This window comes from Castor canadensis, chromosome 2, assembly GCF_047511655.1.
Source record: "Castor canadensis chromosome 2, mCasCan1.hap1v2, whole genome shotgun sequence".
NCBI lineage: Eukaryota > Metazoa > Chordata > Mammalia > Rodentia > Castoridae > Castor > Castor canadensis.
Genome location: NC_133387.1, coordinates 133,974,683 through 133,990,633, shown reverse-complemented (window position 1 = coordinate 133,990,633; position 15,951 = coordinate 133,974,683). Strand labels below are relative to the sequence as shown.

The 15,951-nt window shown below is 40.4% G+C and overlaps 2 protein-coding genes across 9 annotated transcripts in view; one reads left to right on the top strand and one right to left on the bottom strand.

The window, feature by feature from the left end:
* Mapda (N6-Methyl-AMP deaminase) overlaps positions 1–12,582 on the bottom strand; it is a 31,219-nt gene extending 18,637 nt beyond the window's left edge. Inside the window, exons 1-5 of one of the 8 annotated variants that reach the window (XM_074065825.1) lie at positions 12,244–12,582; positions 10,473–10,697; positions 9,932–10,062; positions 9,369–9,429; positions 5,964–6,051 (exon numbers count right to left, since the gene is read on the bottom strand). In XM_074065825.1, the coding sequence (XP_073921926.1) occupies positions 5,964–6,051; positions 9,369–9,429; positions 9,932–10,062; positions 10,473–10,589 (397 nt within the window). In that variant the 5' untranslated portion in view covers positions 10,590–10,697; positions 12,244–12,582. Of the gene's footprint in view, positions 1–5,963; positions 6,052–9,368; positions 9,430–9,931; positions 10,063–10,472; positions 10,698–12,243 lie in introns of those variants that run through there. The other 7 variants (XM_074065826.1, XM_074065828.1, XM_074065827.1 and 4 more) reach the window with 7 other exon arrangements.
* A 19-nt stretch (positions 12,583–12,601) lies between these two features.
* Positions 12,602–15,170, top strand: Lcmt2 (leucine carboxyl methyltransferase 2). The gene has a single exon (XM_020157424.2). The coding sequence runs from the start codon at positions 12,602–12,604 to the stop codon at positions 14,660–14,662; it is 2,061 nt and encodes a 686-aa protein (XP_020013013.2). The 3' UTR covers positions 14,663–15,170.
* Positions 15,171–15,951: the final 781 nt, after the last annotated feature.

Below are 15,951 nucleotides of genomic sequence, written 5' to 3'. Positions count from 1 at the left end.
ACAAGAGGTGCAAGCAAAGGGAATGCATAATATATTCAACAAAATAATAACAAAATTTCCCAAATCTAGAGAAATCTATTTCCATACAGATGCAATAGGCCTCCAGAACACAAAACAGACCAGACCAAAATAGAACTACCCCATGGCATATTATCATTAAAACAACAAGTACAGAGACTCGAGAAAGAATATTGAAGGCTGTAAGACAGAAAAAACAAATAACATTCAAAGGTAAACCCATCAAAATCACAGCAGACTTCTCAACAGAAACATTAAAAGCAAGAAGAGCTTGGGGTGAGGCTTCCAGACACTGAATGAAAATAACTTCAACCCTAGGATACTCTATCATTCAAAACAGATGGAGCAATAAAAGTTTTCCATGATAAGCAGAAACTAAAATGATATGTGACCACAAAGCCACCACTATAAAAGATTCTTCAAGGGATTCTGCACACAGAAAGTGAAACCCAACATAACCATGGAAGGGCAGGTAGTACTAAACTACAGGAAAAGAAAAAGCAAGAAAGTAGAGAGTAACCTCAACTTAGGTACACACAATCAAACCTTCAAACAACTAAGACAACTAAATGACAGGAATCACCACATACCTATCAGTACTAACACTTAATCTTAACGGACTTAATTCACCCATCAAAAGGCACCGTTTGATGAACTGGATTAAAAAAGAAGATCCAACAATTTGTTGCTTACAGGAGACCGATCTCACTGACAGAAATAAGCATAGGCTTAGGACGAAAGGCTGGAAGAAGATTTACCAAGACAATGGCCCCCAAAAACAGGCAGGAATAGCAATACTTATCTCTGACAAAGTAGACTTCAAATATTCATTGATCAAACGAGATAAAGGAGGACATTCCATACCAATAAAAGGGGAAATAGACCAAAAGGAAATAATTATCAACCTATATGCACCCAATGTCAATGCACACAATTTCATCAACATACTGTGAAGGACCTAAAAGTATATATTAACTCCAACACAGTGGTCATGGGAGACTTTAACACCCCATTATCATCAATAGATAGGTCATCCAAACAAAAAATCAATAAAGAAATCCTAGATCTAAAATATACCATAGATCAAATGGACCTAGTTGTTATCTACAGAACATTTCATACAACTTCTACACAACATACATTCTTCTTCTCAGCGGCCCACAGAACCTTCTCCAAAATAGATCATATCCTAGGGCACAAAGCGAGCCTCAGCAAATATAAGAAAATAGAAATTATACCATGCATTCTATCTGATCACAATGCAATAAAACTAGAACTCAACAACAAAAATAAAGACAAAAAACATGCAAAGAGCTGGAAACTCAATAACTCATTGCTTAATGAACAATGGGTCATTGATGAAATAAAAGAGGAAATTAAAAAGTTCCTGGAAGTCAATGAAAATGAAAACACAACCTACTGGAACCTATGGGACACAGCAAAAAGCAGTCCTGAGAGGAAAGTTTATAGCCATAGTGCATATATTTAAAAGACTGAAAGATCTCAAATCAATGACCTAATGATACATCTCAAATTCCTAGAAAAACAAGAACAAGCCAATCCCAAAACAAATAGGAGAGAAATAATAAAAATAAGAGCTGAAATCAATGAAATAGAAACCAAAAAAAAAAATGCAAAGAATTAATGAAACAAAAAGCTGGTTCTTTAAAAAAATAAACAAGATTGATAGACCCCTGGCAAACATGACTAAAATGAGAAGAGAAAAAACCCAAATTAGTAAAATCAGGAATGCAAAAGGGGAGATAGCAACAAACACCATGAAAGTCCAGGAAATCATCAGAGACTACTTTGAGAACCTATATTCAAATAAATTTGAAAATCTTAAAGAAATGGACAGATTTCTAGGTACATATGATCATCCAAAACTGAACCATGAGGACATTAATCACCTGAATAGAACTATAACACAAAATGAAATTGAAACAGCAATCAAGAGTCTCCCCAAAAAGAAAAGTCCAGGACCTGATGGATTCTCTGCTGAATTCTATCAGACCTTTAAAGAAGAACTGATACCAACCCTCCTTAAACTGTTCCACGAAATAGAAAGGGAAGGAAAACTGCCTAATACATTCTATGAAGCCAGCAAAAAGGAGAGCTATAGGCCAATCTCCTTAATGAACATTGATGCAAAAATCCTCAATAAAATAATGGCAAACCGAATTCAACAACCCATCAAAAAGATCATTCACCACAACCAAGTAGGCTTCATCCCAGGAACGCAGGGGTGGTCTCCATAGATGCAGAAAAAGCCTGTGATAAGATCCAACACCATTTCATGATAAAAGCTCTAAGAAAACTAGGAATAGAAGGAAAGTACCTCAACATTAGAAAAGCTATATATGACATACCTACAGCCAGCATTATACTTAATGGAGAGAAACTGAAACCATTCCCTCTAAAATCAGGAACTAGACAAGGATGTCCACTATCTCCACTCCTATTCAATATAGTACTGAAATTCCTAGCCAGAGCAATTAGGCAAGAAGAAGGAATAAAAGGAATACATAGGTAAAGAAACTGTCAAAATATCCCTATTTGCAGATGATATGATCCTGTACCTTGAAGACCCAAAAAACTCTACTCAAAAGCTCCTAGACACCATCAATAGCTATAGCAAGGTAGCAGGATATAAAATCAACACAGAAAAGTCATTAGCATTTCTATACACTAATAATGAACAAACTGAGAAAGAATATATAAAACAATTCCATTTACAATAGCCTCAAAAAAAATCAAATACCTAGGTGTAAACTTAACAAAGGATGTGAACGACCTCTACATGGAAAACTATAAACTTCTGAAGAAAGAGACTGAGGAAGACTTTAGAAAGTGGAGAGATCTCCCATGCTCATGGATTGGTACAATCCACATAGTAAAAATGTCTATACTCCCAAAAGTAATCTACATGTTTAATGAAATTCCCATCAAAATCCCAACGACATTCATCAAAGAGACTGAAAAATCTACCATTAAATTTATATAGAAACACAAGAGGCCACGAACTGCCAAGGCAATACTCAGCCAAAAGAACAATGCTGGAGGTATCACAATACCTGACTTCAAACTGTATTACAAAGCAGTAATGATAAAAACAGCATGGTACTGGCACAAAAACAGACATGAAGATCAGTGGAACAGAATACAGGACCCAGATATAAAGCCACACAACTATAACCAACTTATCTTTGACAAAGGAACTAAAAACATACGATGGAGAAAAGACAGCCTCTTCAACAAAAACTGCTGGGAAACTGGTTAGCGGTCTGCAAAAAACTGAAACTAGATCCATATATATCCCCCAATACCAATATTAACTCCAAATGGATCAAGGATCTTAATATCAGACCCCAAACTCTAAAGCTGGTACAGGAAAGAGTAGGAAGTACTTTGGAATTAATAGGTATAGGCAAGAACTTTCTCAATGGAACCCCAGCAGCTCAGCAACTAAGAGACAGCATAGATAAATGGGACTTCATAAAACTAAAAAGCTTCTGCTCAACAAAAGAAATGGTCTCTAAACTGAAGAGACCACCCACAGAGTGGGAGAAAATATTTGCCAGCTACACATCAGACAAAGGACTGATAACCAGAATATATAGGGAACTCAAAAAACTAAATTCTCCTTACATTAATGAACCAATAAAGAAATGGGCAAGTGAACTAAACAGAACTTTCTCAAAAGAAGAAATTCAAATGGCCAAAACACATGAAAAAATGCTCACCATCCCTAGCAATAAAGGAAATGCAAATTAAAACCACACTAAGATTCCACCTCACCCCTGTTAGATAGCCATCATTAGCAACACCACTAACAACAGGTGTTGGTGAAGATGCGGGGGAAAAAAGAACCCTCTTACCCTGCTGGTGGGAATATAAACTAGTACAACCACGTTGGAAAAAAATTTGGAGGCTTCTTAAAAATCTAAACATTGATCTACCATAGGATCCATCAATACCATCTTGGGGATATACCCAAAAGACTGTGACACAGGTTACTCCAGAGGCACCTGCACACCCATGTTTATTGCAGCACTATTCACAATAGCCAAGTTATGGAAACAGCCAAGATGCCCCACTACTGACGAATGGATTAAGAAATGTGGTATCCATACACAATGGAATTTTATGCAGCTATGAAGAAGAATGAAATATTATCATTCGCAGGTAAATGGATGGAACTGGAGAACATCATTCTGAGTGAGGTTAGCCTGACCCAAAAGACCAAAAATCATATGTTTTCCCTCATTTGCAGACATTAGATCAAGGGCAAACAGAACAAGGGGATTAGACTTTGATCACATGATAAAGCAAGAACACACAAGGAAGATATGTCGATAGGTAAGACACCCAAAATACTAGATAGCATTTGTTGCCCTCAACGCAGAGAAACTAAAGTAGATAGTTTAAAGCAACTGAGGCCAATAGAAGGGGACCAGGAACTAGAGAAAAGGTTAGATCAAAAAGAATTAACCTAGAAGGTAACACACACGCACAGGAAATCAATGTAAGTCAACTCCCTGTATAGCTATCCTTATCTCAACCAGCAAAAACCCTTTTCCTTCCTATTATTGCTTATACTCTCTCTACAACAAAATTAGAGATAAGGGCAAAATAGTTTCTGCCTGGTAGCAAGAGGTAAGGGTGGTAAGGGAGGGAAGAGGGGTGGTAAGGATGGGGTGGGGGAAGGGGGGAGAAATGACCCAAACATTGTATGCACATATGAATAAAATAAAAATAAAAATAAAAAAAGAAAATAGAATAATGAAACCATTAAGATTATTTAAAAAGGGGGAGGGGGAATAATAGAGTATCAGAGAGGGTGAATTTGATCAAATTACATTGTTGTATGAAAATATCACAATGAAACCCCTTGTACAATTAATATATGCTAATAAAAAACAAAAGCAATTATCCAACTTGTGAATCTTCATTTGAGTAAGTAAGTTCTCCTAACTGGCAGGTTTTTTCTCCTTCATTTTCACTACCCTGACCAGCATAACTCGGAATTGAGTCTATAGCTTTAAAATGTGAGGAAAGAATCTCTTTGTCCCATTTCCACACTTTAATTTTACCCCGATGATTACTAAGCTACACATCAGGGTGCAGAATGACCTAGATCTTTTCAGGTTAAGAGATACCCAATGATACTATGTCCTCTGATACTCTTCTAATGGAAGGAGGTTCCTCAGAAATTCCTCAGACTATATCCGGATCTGCTCATCTCTGTCCAGAGAGGGCTTGCTCTGAGCCTAATACTACCAGTGCCTGAGGAGTAACTGAATAACTGACCTTTCAATGACTGCCATAAAATGTGATTCTGTATCCACTTAGTGACATTGTCTCTCAAGTGCAAGGAGCAAGAACTAGCCTCTGCTTGAAACAATGCAAATATAATGAGCAAGTGTCCTTTTCTCAAAGTGGAAAAAACTAAACAAGGAAGAACAAAAGAAATGTGTGCACGCCTCCCTGCCTCCTCTCTTTTCATTTTGTTTTGTTTTTTGGTTTTTTTTTTTTTTTAGACAGGGTCTTACTATGTAGCTCAGGTTGCTCTTGAACTCATGATCCTCCTGCCTCAGCCTCAGTCGGGATCACAGACATGCACCACGATGCCCAGCTCTCCCTCCCCCACTTAAACAGATAACGCCTGATTGGACTTTCTACTTTTTACTTAAAAGTAACTTACTCATTAATACTGTACATCATTGGGCATAGTACAGAGCTTGCCTAACATGTGCAAGGCCCTGGGCTTGAATACCCAGAACCACCAAAAAAAAAAAAGAGTAATAATGTACATCATTAATGTATATCATAGAATTTTTCTGTTGACTAGGGGAACTGAACACAAATGGAACATGAATTTTTGGGTATGATCAAAGCACATGGGAAGAGTTTTGGTCCATGTGCGACAAGTAATTCAATTCTACCAGTAGCGTTTTCTCCTCTGGGGGTGCTCCTCAGTTCCAGGTACTTGACACCATCATCTGCAAATTCTTTAATGACATCTTTTGTGACCTGATAATAAAGGCAATGTACACAATATTGATAATGTTAGAGTAAGGGTCCCAATGAAAGTGCCAAGTGCTACAGTTTCATTTGGCTTATTAAATTTGATTTTCAAGGAATGCTGAAAGTATTCCACATGGAAGAGATCACAGACTTTGTCCATCTCTCTAATGGAGAGCATGAGAGAGCTCCAACATTTTTAAACAGCTCCCATCGCCCCCCATATCCCCACACTAAAATCCATCAGACACATCTTTTCTTCTTTTCCCCATTTTAACCATTTTACTATTTTCTAGTGTTCAGAATAGCAGATTAATAAACACAGAAACAAGGCAAAATCAATTGGAGCCATTTATATGTGAATAGTGCTAGGAAATGTACAAACAGAAATAAATAGCTAAAATGATTGGCTATTGCTAATGTAATGATTAAATAGTGTATCAGCAATATCTAAAGTCATGGCTATGGTTCTCCCAGTTATTTAGGAATTAGTATTTTTCAACAAATTCTTGAAGAGTTAAATTTTCACAAGAAGTGTTTAGGGAAAGTCCTCTTAGATTAAAAAAAAAGTAGGTGACAAATAAGAATACAAATAAGAGTATAACTATGTCTAACATGGTACAAATCTCAACAACCCAAAAACTGCTAAAGGTATGCTTTCCTTTTCCACTATCAATTCTAAGAAATATCAAATCTAGATTAAAAAAAGACCAGGTAAAGAACACTGCAACAGACTGCCCTAGTTAAGCCTTCAGGGTATCCTAATCTTAATCTTCTTTGACTACATGCACAAAAGCATGCACATGTAGTATCCTGACAAGGGAATGAGGGTTGGCTGGTTGTGTACACAGAGCCTAACAGAGTGGCACTACCTTGGTGAATTCATAGTAATCTAAGGTCTGGGCCTCTTGTTTTTTATCCCATGAAAGCCAAGCAGGAATTTTTTTACAATGTAAATCAATGGAAAGTGTAGCTCAGATTCATTAGGAGGGCTAGAAACCAGACATAAAGAGTTCACTGCCCAAAACAGCATTACAGCATTCAAAAGCATGTGACACTCCTAGACCAAGATGCCACCACTGTCTTCTCCACTGAGCATGGCCATGAGACCTCTATGCCATCCCTGCTGGCACTTGGCCTTGTGGCTGCTACTCCCAGGAACTCATCTTGCTGCCACTGCCACCACCAATATGTGGGCCTCATCTTTACAAGTTGAAACTTATCACTGCCCCAGATCTGAATAGACCCAGGGGGACCAAGTCACTCTGGGAACATACCCAGCTCACTTAAGAATAACACAAAAACATCTTGAGAGCCAGCAGTTCATAGGAGTGATGGTTTGAAGTACCAGCCCCTCTCTTTCTGTGTGATTCAGTACATATGAAACCAAATGATCAATGTTGCTGGCAAGTGTGGGACAAGAGCAAAGAGAGGAAGATTTATGTAGGTCACAATAGGACCTATGGCATTAACCCTAGTCCACATTCATGAACCCTTCCCTAGGGTATGTATCTGTCTGCTAGATTTAGCCCTTTCTGTTCCATGTAGTAGGTACATGAAAACTACTCTTTGAACTTTCTTGTCCTATGCTCTAGACTGGAAATATCTATTCCATTTCTTCTCCAGAAAAGAGTACATCACAATCAGTTAAGTTCCCGAAAGGAAAACTGTATGGGCTCTGTACCACACAGAGACAGTCAGTTCTGCTACTCTCTGTGTATGACCCTAAACAAATTACATTTAGACTCTTTTTTTTGGGGGGGGGTTCCTGAGGAGCTATACTCTCAGCTCATACTTTACCTCTTTTAAGTCTGTTTTTCATCCACAAAAAGGGAACAAAAAATACTTCAGAATGTATTGCTAAGTATAGCGTCTGGCACACGTAACAGCAAATCTTACTATTTCAGCCACATTAGATGTCATTATCTAAATACCTACAGAAGGTCATCCCCGTACCTCTAAGCCAATGCACAGAATCTCTGTTTCTCACCTCGTTTAAGAGCTTTCACAAACCTTCATTTCAAAACTAATGAAGCAGTGAGCATGGTATTATTGTTAGTGATTGACATTTAAGATTTTAACATTTTTATCCTGTAACACTCATCAACCAAGTGAGTCCTGAGCCCCTGTGGTGGACATTCCTAGCAGTGGTTCAGAGGTATTTGTTAAGTGGCTGATTACAGAGTGTCCTTTTGAATGCTTATAAATGCGTAGGCATGTCTCCCACACAGAGATTACCACATTACACTGACTTTTTTTTTTTTTTTGGCGATGCTGGGGTTTGAACTCAGGGCCTCACACTTGCTAGGCAGGTGCTCTATCACTTGAGCTATTACACTGACTTTATCTGCCGATGGGTCTGTCTCTCCAACCTAATTATAAATCACTCTGGAACAAAAGACTGTATCTATCTCTGTATTTCCAAGCCTTTGGGACAGTGCCTGAAACACTGTGGCCACTCAGTCAACTTTTGCTAAATTAGATTATGAGAGTTAACTCTCCTCTAAAGGCTAATTGATGTTCTTACTACTTATCATAAAAATAAGTCCTGGCCAAAAAGGAAAAATTTCTCTTGACTACTCAAAAAGTTAGTTCTCCAGAAACACAGATTATACTTCTTACTTTGCTTTTCTTTGTGCGGCGTCAGGGATAGAACCCAGGGCCTCACGCATGCTATGCCAGGACTCTTCCACTGAACTACAACCCCAACGCCACTTCTTAACTAATAGTTAAAAATACGGACAAGATTTTTCTTCCCTTCATTTACAAAGAGGGCATTTGTAAATGTTATCTTTCTGAGATCAACATTACACAAGCCAGTCTTCCATGTCAGACTCTAATATCTTGGAATTTCAGATAAGAGAACATAGTGTTGTCCTCTAGTCCTTCATCCCCCCTGGGGAAGGCACAATTTCCCTAGGGGTCAATTACTCAGTCTCTAAGCACTCCATCAACTTCATTCTCTACAATGTCCACCTAAGCAGTTAAGCCTTCTATGTGATACAGATAAAGCCTCATCAGGGACATCCCATCTGAGATCAAACATTTCATACGATATGTTACATATGGGAAACAGGACCTGATATTCCCCTCCATATTGTGCCCTATCCAATAGAAGATGGATAGGGTTTTTGCTTCTTCCTTCATATCTTTTACAAAGAACAATCTTTTTTATATTAGCTGTTCAGAAAATATCTTACACTGCTTTTGAAGAGTTGTCACTAAAAAAGAAAACATTTTCATCAGCCTTTTGATGATATACAACAAAAGAAGATCATAAATTATTCATAATTTTTAAATCATTTAAAAATTCCTTCATATCTCACCATTAGAATATCTTCAGGGCTAGTAGTAAGCTGATGAATAATGTGAAACATCTGGAAACATCTGCAACATGAATTAAAAGTTTTAATGTACTCTAGTCATCAAAAACTTGTCACTCAAGAGACAATGCCTAAGGCTGTATTAATACATTTTAGGCTAGTAGTAGGTATATATTTAGATATACAAAGAACTACAGAATAAGTTTTTCAAAAATTACACTGATCTGGAAAAATAATCAAATGACTAAAAATAAAAAGTAACTTCTATTTTTAAGTGTGAAATCATAATTCCCATTCTTTAACCTTTCCCTTGCTGCCAGAATCAACACCTGGAAAAATCAATATGCCTGAATTTTCAATTCTAAAGAACACCTTGATTTAAATAAACCTCACCAGACAACATAAATCATTAAAAAAATACTGTCAACAGCCTGAACAGTTGGAAAAAATGCTGTATTCTCCATGCCAGCTGCCTACTCTATTTGTTTTAACTCTGAAAATCTGAATTCTTATTACATTCAATTATTACAGTCTCAAAATACTGATAGAAACCTCCCCAAACTCACTCTTCTAAAGTTCTTTTCTTTCCCTTGTCAATCATAGTCATGTGATCTTGGATTTTAAGATGCGGCTTCTTGGCTATTAATTTCTTCATGGTATTAGAACTAATAGACCCATTCAAGTGGGCATGAAGTTCCTAAAACAAGAGAATTCAATCAGTGAAAAGTTATCAAGAATCCACTAGATTCATGACATCATACCTGGATATTTGTACTAGGCAAATGGCCTAATAGAAGCCGGGTGCTGGTGGCTCACACCTGTAATCCTAGCTATTCAGGAGGCAGAGATCAGGAGGATCACAGTTCCAAGCCACCCTGGCAAATAGTTTGCAAGACCCTATCTCGAAAAAACTCTTCACAAAAATGGGTTGGAGGAGTGGCTCAAGGTGAAGGCCCTGAGTTCAAACCCCAGTGCCACAAAAAAAAAAAATTGCCTAGCAGATTTAGCGGTATAATTTCAAACATTTACAATTACACCCATAAACTTACATTTTTGTATAGAAACAATCTAAGTCATTACAATTAGCAACAACTCAAGAATTCTTACCACTTTTGGTAATTCCAAGTAAAAGTCTGTTTTCCAAGGTTGCTGTTCTTCTGCCTCCATTATGATTTTAGCAGGGAAATAATGATCTTTTTCCACTCTTATTCTTGGTTTAAACATACAATGTATTTCAGTCAGTAAAGTGAGGTCCTGGATTTTCTTCAGATTTCTTTACTTCCACACATTCTGATAAAATTGTCTCTAATGTCACTCTGGGCTCAAGTTCACCTATTTTAACAAATGTGAGTATTTTCAGATGCTAATATATAAGTAAAGAAGAAAGACTGGTAATTTACTTATTTATTTGCAGTACTGGGGATTGAACTTAGGACCTCACGCTTACTAGGCAGGCACTCTACAACTTGAGCCATTCTGCCAGCCTTTTTATGTGTTGGGTATTTTACAGCAAGGGTCTTGCGAACCATTTGCTTGAGCTGGCTTCCAATCATGATCCCACCTCCCGAGGATCTAGGATTATAGGCATGAGCCACTGGAGCCCAACTAACTTATTCTTTAAAAGGCAAAAACCCCTCCAAAGTTAACTTAAGTATGTCTGAGGTGGGGGAATGATTAGTAAACAATAAGGGACAATAAATAGGAAAAGGCTTCAAGCTAGAAAGAAGTGTATTAAAACCTGAATTAGTCAAATACCCATGATCCCATTTATTCATGTATATTCCAAGCTGTCACTCCATCCAGTGAGTTATCTTCTCATTTTTGTCTCTTTAACTTTTCTGTCTCCACTGGCTGATTTCCCTTAGCGTAACAACATGCATGTGCAGCATGGATTTGCTTCTACCTGAAAACAAGACTCTTATCTCATATTCTCCTTTAGCTACTGCACTGTCTCTCTTTTCCTTCAAAGCTAAGCCCTTTGAAAGTATAATTTAGACTAGGTACCTCCATTTACTTATCTCCCATGGATTCAGCCTTCATTGTGCCATAGAAATTGATCATTAATCTAAGACCATTAATGAATTCTTGAAATACCAAAGCTAAATGACATTGGTCAGTAATCAAATCTTCATCTTGATCCATGCTTTTTCTTGGCTCTGGTATCCAAATCGGCTGGACTCCAAAAATGCCTGCTCTTTACCATTATGCACTACTATGAGTTAACCATAAAGTCATGCTGGCTTCCTTCTCTATTTCAGCCAGATACCAAATTCATAAATTCTTAATTTGCTAAATATCCCTGGAATTGAAAGATACTAATCATTTCTCCATCTCAGACACACTCAAATTAGAAAGAACTGATGATTCTTACATACCCAATTTAGAAACTTTATGGCTACTTACATCTCCAAGCTAGGATTCTTTCTTTTTAAAAAAACTCATAACATGACATAGGGAATAATCACCTGTCTTCCATTAAGACTTTTCAAGGACCTAATTTTGGAAGTGGAGGGGAATATCATTCTACAGTTGAGAAACAGAAGGTGACTGGTTTAGTTATTGTCGACCTAGCACAGGTCTGAGAATACAAGGAATACACAGTATGTATCCGTGGGGGGAAAATTATTGTAACTATCTGTAAATTATCTGTGAAAGTCTATTTCTTCCTTTCCATCTGGCCTGATTTGTTTTCAGATTTGAATGAGTTCTCTTTTGCCACGATGACATCATTTAAATAAATTAGCAACTATTATTAGTTAGTATCCAAGGCACGTCCTCTTCTTGCCCATTAAAGGTCGGGGATGCTGACCTTCTTTGCCCCTACCAAACCCTTCCTTCGCCATCCAAGGAAGTCAGGTCGTCAGTCCCCAGAACTCACCTCTTAGTAATTTCTCAAATATGAGGACTTAGGCAAGTTTTCCCCCTTATACCAAAAGAGTTGCAGAGAAGTGTGTTCGGAAGCATCCGTTGTCAGAGAGGTAAGGGGTTGCCTTCTTGAGAAAACGTAATCCGGGAATCAAAGAAAGGTCACTCGCTGTTGAATTTTCGCACTAGCAACACCCCCCTCGATCCTGATTGGCTGTGTGCACTCAGCCCGGAAGTGACGTACACTCGTGTGCGGAAGCTGATGTCCTGGAGGAGTGAGTCTTCCGTACTGAGGGCTATGTGAGCTGTACTATGGAACGGCGGAGTGGCTCACGACCGAGACAGGCGTAGCTCCCGAGTCTCTGGCGACCATGGGCCCGCGAAACCGCGAACGTCGGGCAGGAGCAGTACAGAGCACCAATGACAGCAGCGCCCTCAGCAAGAGCTCCCTGGCCGCGCGCGGGTATGTGCAGGACGCCTTTGCCGGGCTGCTGGTTCGGGGGACTGCACGCCGTGTACCGCTCATTCACCGGGGCTACTACGTCCGCGCGTGCGCCGTGCGGTACTGCGTGCACGCCTTCCTGATGCGCACGGCCACGACCTCCGACGCGCCTAGCGCCCAGATTCTGTCTCTCGGTGCCGGGTCGGATTCGCTGTATTTTCGTCTCAAAACTGCTGGTCTTTTGGCCAGGGCTGCCGTGTGGGAAGTGGATTTCCCAGATGTGGCGCGGCACAAAGCCGAGCGGATTGGAGAGACACCGGAGCTGTGCGCGTTAACAGGGCGCTTCCGGATCGGCGGCCCCGGGTCAGCGCTGTGCTTTGAGAGCTCGGACTACTGCATCCTGGGCTTGGACCTGCGGCACCTCCAGCGCTTGGACGAGGCCCTGGACGTCGCGGGCCTGGACGCCGCCTCACCTACCCTGCTCCTGGCCGAGGCGGTGCTCACCTACCTGGAGCCCAGTAGTGCCGCGGCCCTCATTGCCTGGGCAGCCCAGCGTTTTCCTAATGCCCTTTTCGCGATCTACGAGCAAATGAAGCCGCGAGACGCGTTTGGGCAGGTCATGCTGCAACATTTTCAGCAGCTGAATTCTCCCCTGCATGGCCTGGACCTCTTTCCCGACGTGGAGGCCCAGCGGCACCGCTTCCTTGAAGCTGGCTGGACGGCCTGCAGTGCCCTAGACATGAATGAGTTCTATCGCTGTTTTCTCCCCGCAGAAGAACGCCGGCGGATGGAAAATCTCGAACCCTTTGATGAGTTTGAGGAGTGGCACCTGAAGTGTGCCCACTATTTTATTCTGGCAGCGTCTAGGGGAGACACCCTAACCCAGACTCTGGTGTTTCCACCCTCGGATTCATTTTCTCGGGTAGATCCTGCTTCACCGGCAGGGGTCTTCCTTGCCAGAGTAGTGCCTGGTGACAGTCAGGGCTCAAACCTTAAGCGATATGGCCACGCCTCTGTCCTCTTGAGCCCAGGCATTATTCTCAGTGCAGGAGGATTTGGAGAGCAGGAAGGTCGGCACTGCCGGGTGAGCAAGTTTCATTTGCTCTCCAGATACTGTGGCTTGAAATGGAAAGGCAGCCAAATATGCAGCGGGGGTACCGGAACTCAGTGGGATGGACGCCTTTATCACACCATGACAAGACTCTCAGATACTCAGGTTCTGGTTCTGGGAGGGAGACTATCCCCAGTAAGTCCAGCTTCGGGGGCTCTCCAACTTCATTTATATAAAAGGGAGGGTAATTGCCCTGAGGACCTGAATGTGACTGTAACAAAGATTGGCTTCAAAGACGATTCCATTCTGTCGTGTTGGCGGCATTCAACAACAGAAGTATACTATCAGAATCAGAAATACTTGTTTGTGTATGGGGGTCGAGGTGTGGTGGAACCTGTTCTAAGTGACCTGCATTTCCTACACGTAGGGACAATGGCTTGGGTCAATATCCCGGTGGAAGGGGAAGCACCTGAAGCTCGACATTCCCACAGTGCTTGCACTTGGCAAGGGGGAGCCCTTATTGCTGGAGGTCTTGGGGCTTCTGAGGAGCCATTGAACTCTGTGTTCTTTCTGAGACCAATGTCTTGTGGATTCCTCTGGGAACCAATAGATGTCCAGCCTCCCATTACTCCAAGGTACTCCCACACAGCTCACGTACTCAATGGAAAGCTTCTCCTGGTTGGAGGGGTCTGGATTCATTCCTCCTCAGTTCCTGGAGTGACTGTTATCAATTTAACTACAGGATGGAGTTCTGAGTATCAGATTGACACAACGTGTGTGCCATGGCCATTAATGTTACACAACCATACCAGCATCCTCCTTCCTGAAGAGCAGCAGCTATTGCTCCTTGGAGGTGGTGGGAACTGCTTTTCCTTTGGCACTTATTTCAATCCTCATACAGTGACATTAGACCTTTCTTCCTCAAGTGCAGGGCAGTAAAGACTGGACTGGATACTTTCAGGACACACTAAAGTAGACAATAAAGGTTTCCACAAATAGAACTTGAATCTAGCTATAAATATTGTCACGCCTCCCCCATCCCTCTTTTTTTTGCCTTTGCACTAAAAAAAGGTTGGGAGGACGGCTTAAGTGGTAGAGCATCTGCCTAGCTAGCACAAGGCCATGAATTCAAGCCCCAGTACTGTCAAGAGCACAGAAAAGGTTATTAAAATATTTACCAACAATCAGAGACACAGTACAAAAATAAAGTATACCTAGAAGACTGTCCATACAGTCCTAGAGTAGGCAATTTGCATTCGTGTCTAGTTTATTGAACTTCCACCAATTTCTAAATCCAAGATTAATCCATTTATGGAGTTACAATGGCCTTTAGCCTAAATCAAGTCAAAAATTTCCCAAACCTGGGCCTGTGACTTGAGATTATACCTTAGAAAAGGTTTCACACAGATCCTTGGTAAGAATACAAGGCTGACAGGTATTGAGGGGGTGGGGGGGGAAAAGGGAGGGGGCGGAGTGGGTGGTAAGGGAGGGGGTGGGGGCAGGGGGGAGAAATGACACAAGCCTTGTATGCACATATGAATAATAAAACAATAAAAAAAGTTTCTTAGAAAAAAAAGAATACAGGGCTGAATATAGTTGAAGGAACGTGGTATTGACCTAATTCTTTGTGTATGAAACCTGAAACTCTGATGCAATGTAATTAAAGCATTGTGCTCTTAAGCACACACAGAACTGAAATCCAACATTAAGAAATATTTGTACAACTATTAAAGACCATGTTTTTGATCACTTTTTCTAATTTTATATTTGTTTATATTTAGAAATGCCAATAAACCAAACATTTGATGCTTCAGTTTATTTTGTACATGGTAAAGTGTTTTGTTCCAAATCTACCCTTCACTATCCAGCCATCACTATATTCTGTGCCCCAAGCAGCTTATTTTTGTGGACTGCACCAGTCAGCTCTCTTGGCCTCTAGTTTCTAGTAGTGCCACTACTCAGAGGCACTATAAGAAGGAAATGGGGGCAAGAAGAGTGAAGGTATTCCCAGCTATTCCCCTGATAATCTGCAGGTTGACAGCCGCTGCACGCTCTAAGGCTACAAGCTCCAGTCGCGTAGCCCTGTTCTATAAGGTAGAGCTGTAACACTGCGTTACTCCAGGTTTCAGTAATTGTTCCTTAACCTTTTCAGGGCTAGGGGTTGTGATGGTCTTTGTTAAACATAGCTGCACTTCTCTTTATAGAAACTATTAGCAATGTGGCTATTT

What these genes read in the sequence shown, in the direction of transcription:
- Lcmt2 (XM_020157424.2), top strand. Translation starts at nt 12,602, where the DNA reads ATGGGCCCGCGAAACCGCGAACGTCGGGCAGGAGCAGTACAGAGCACC.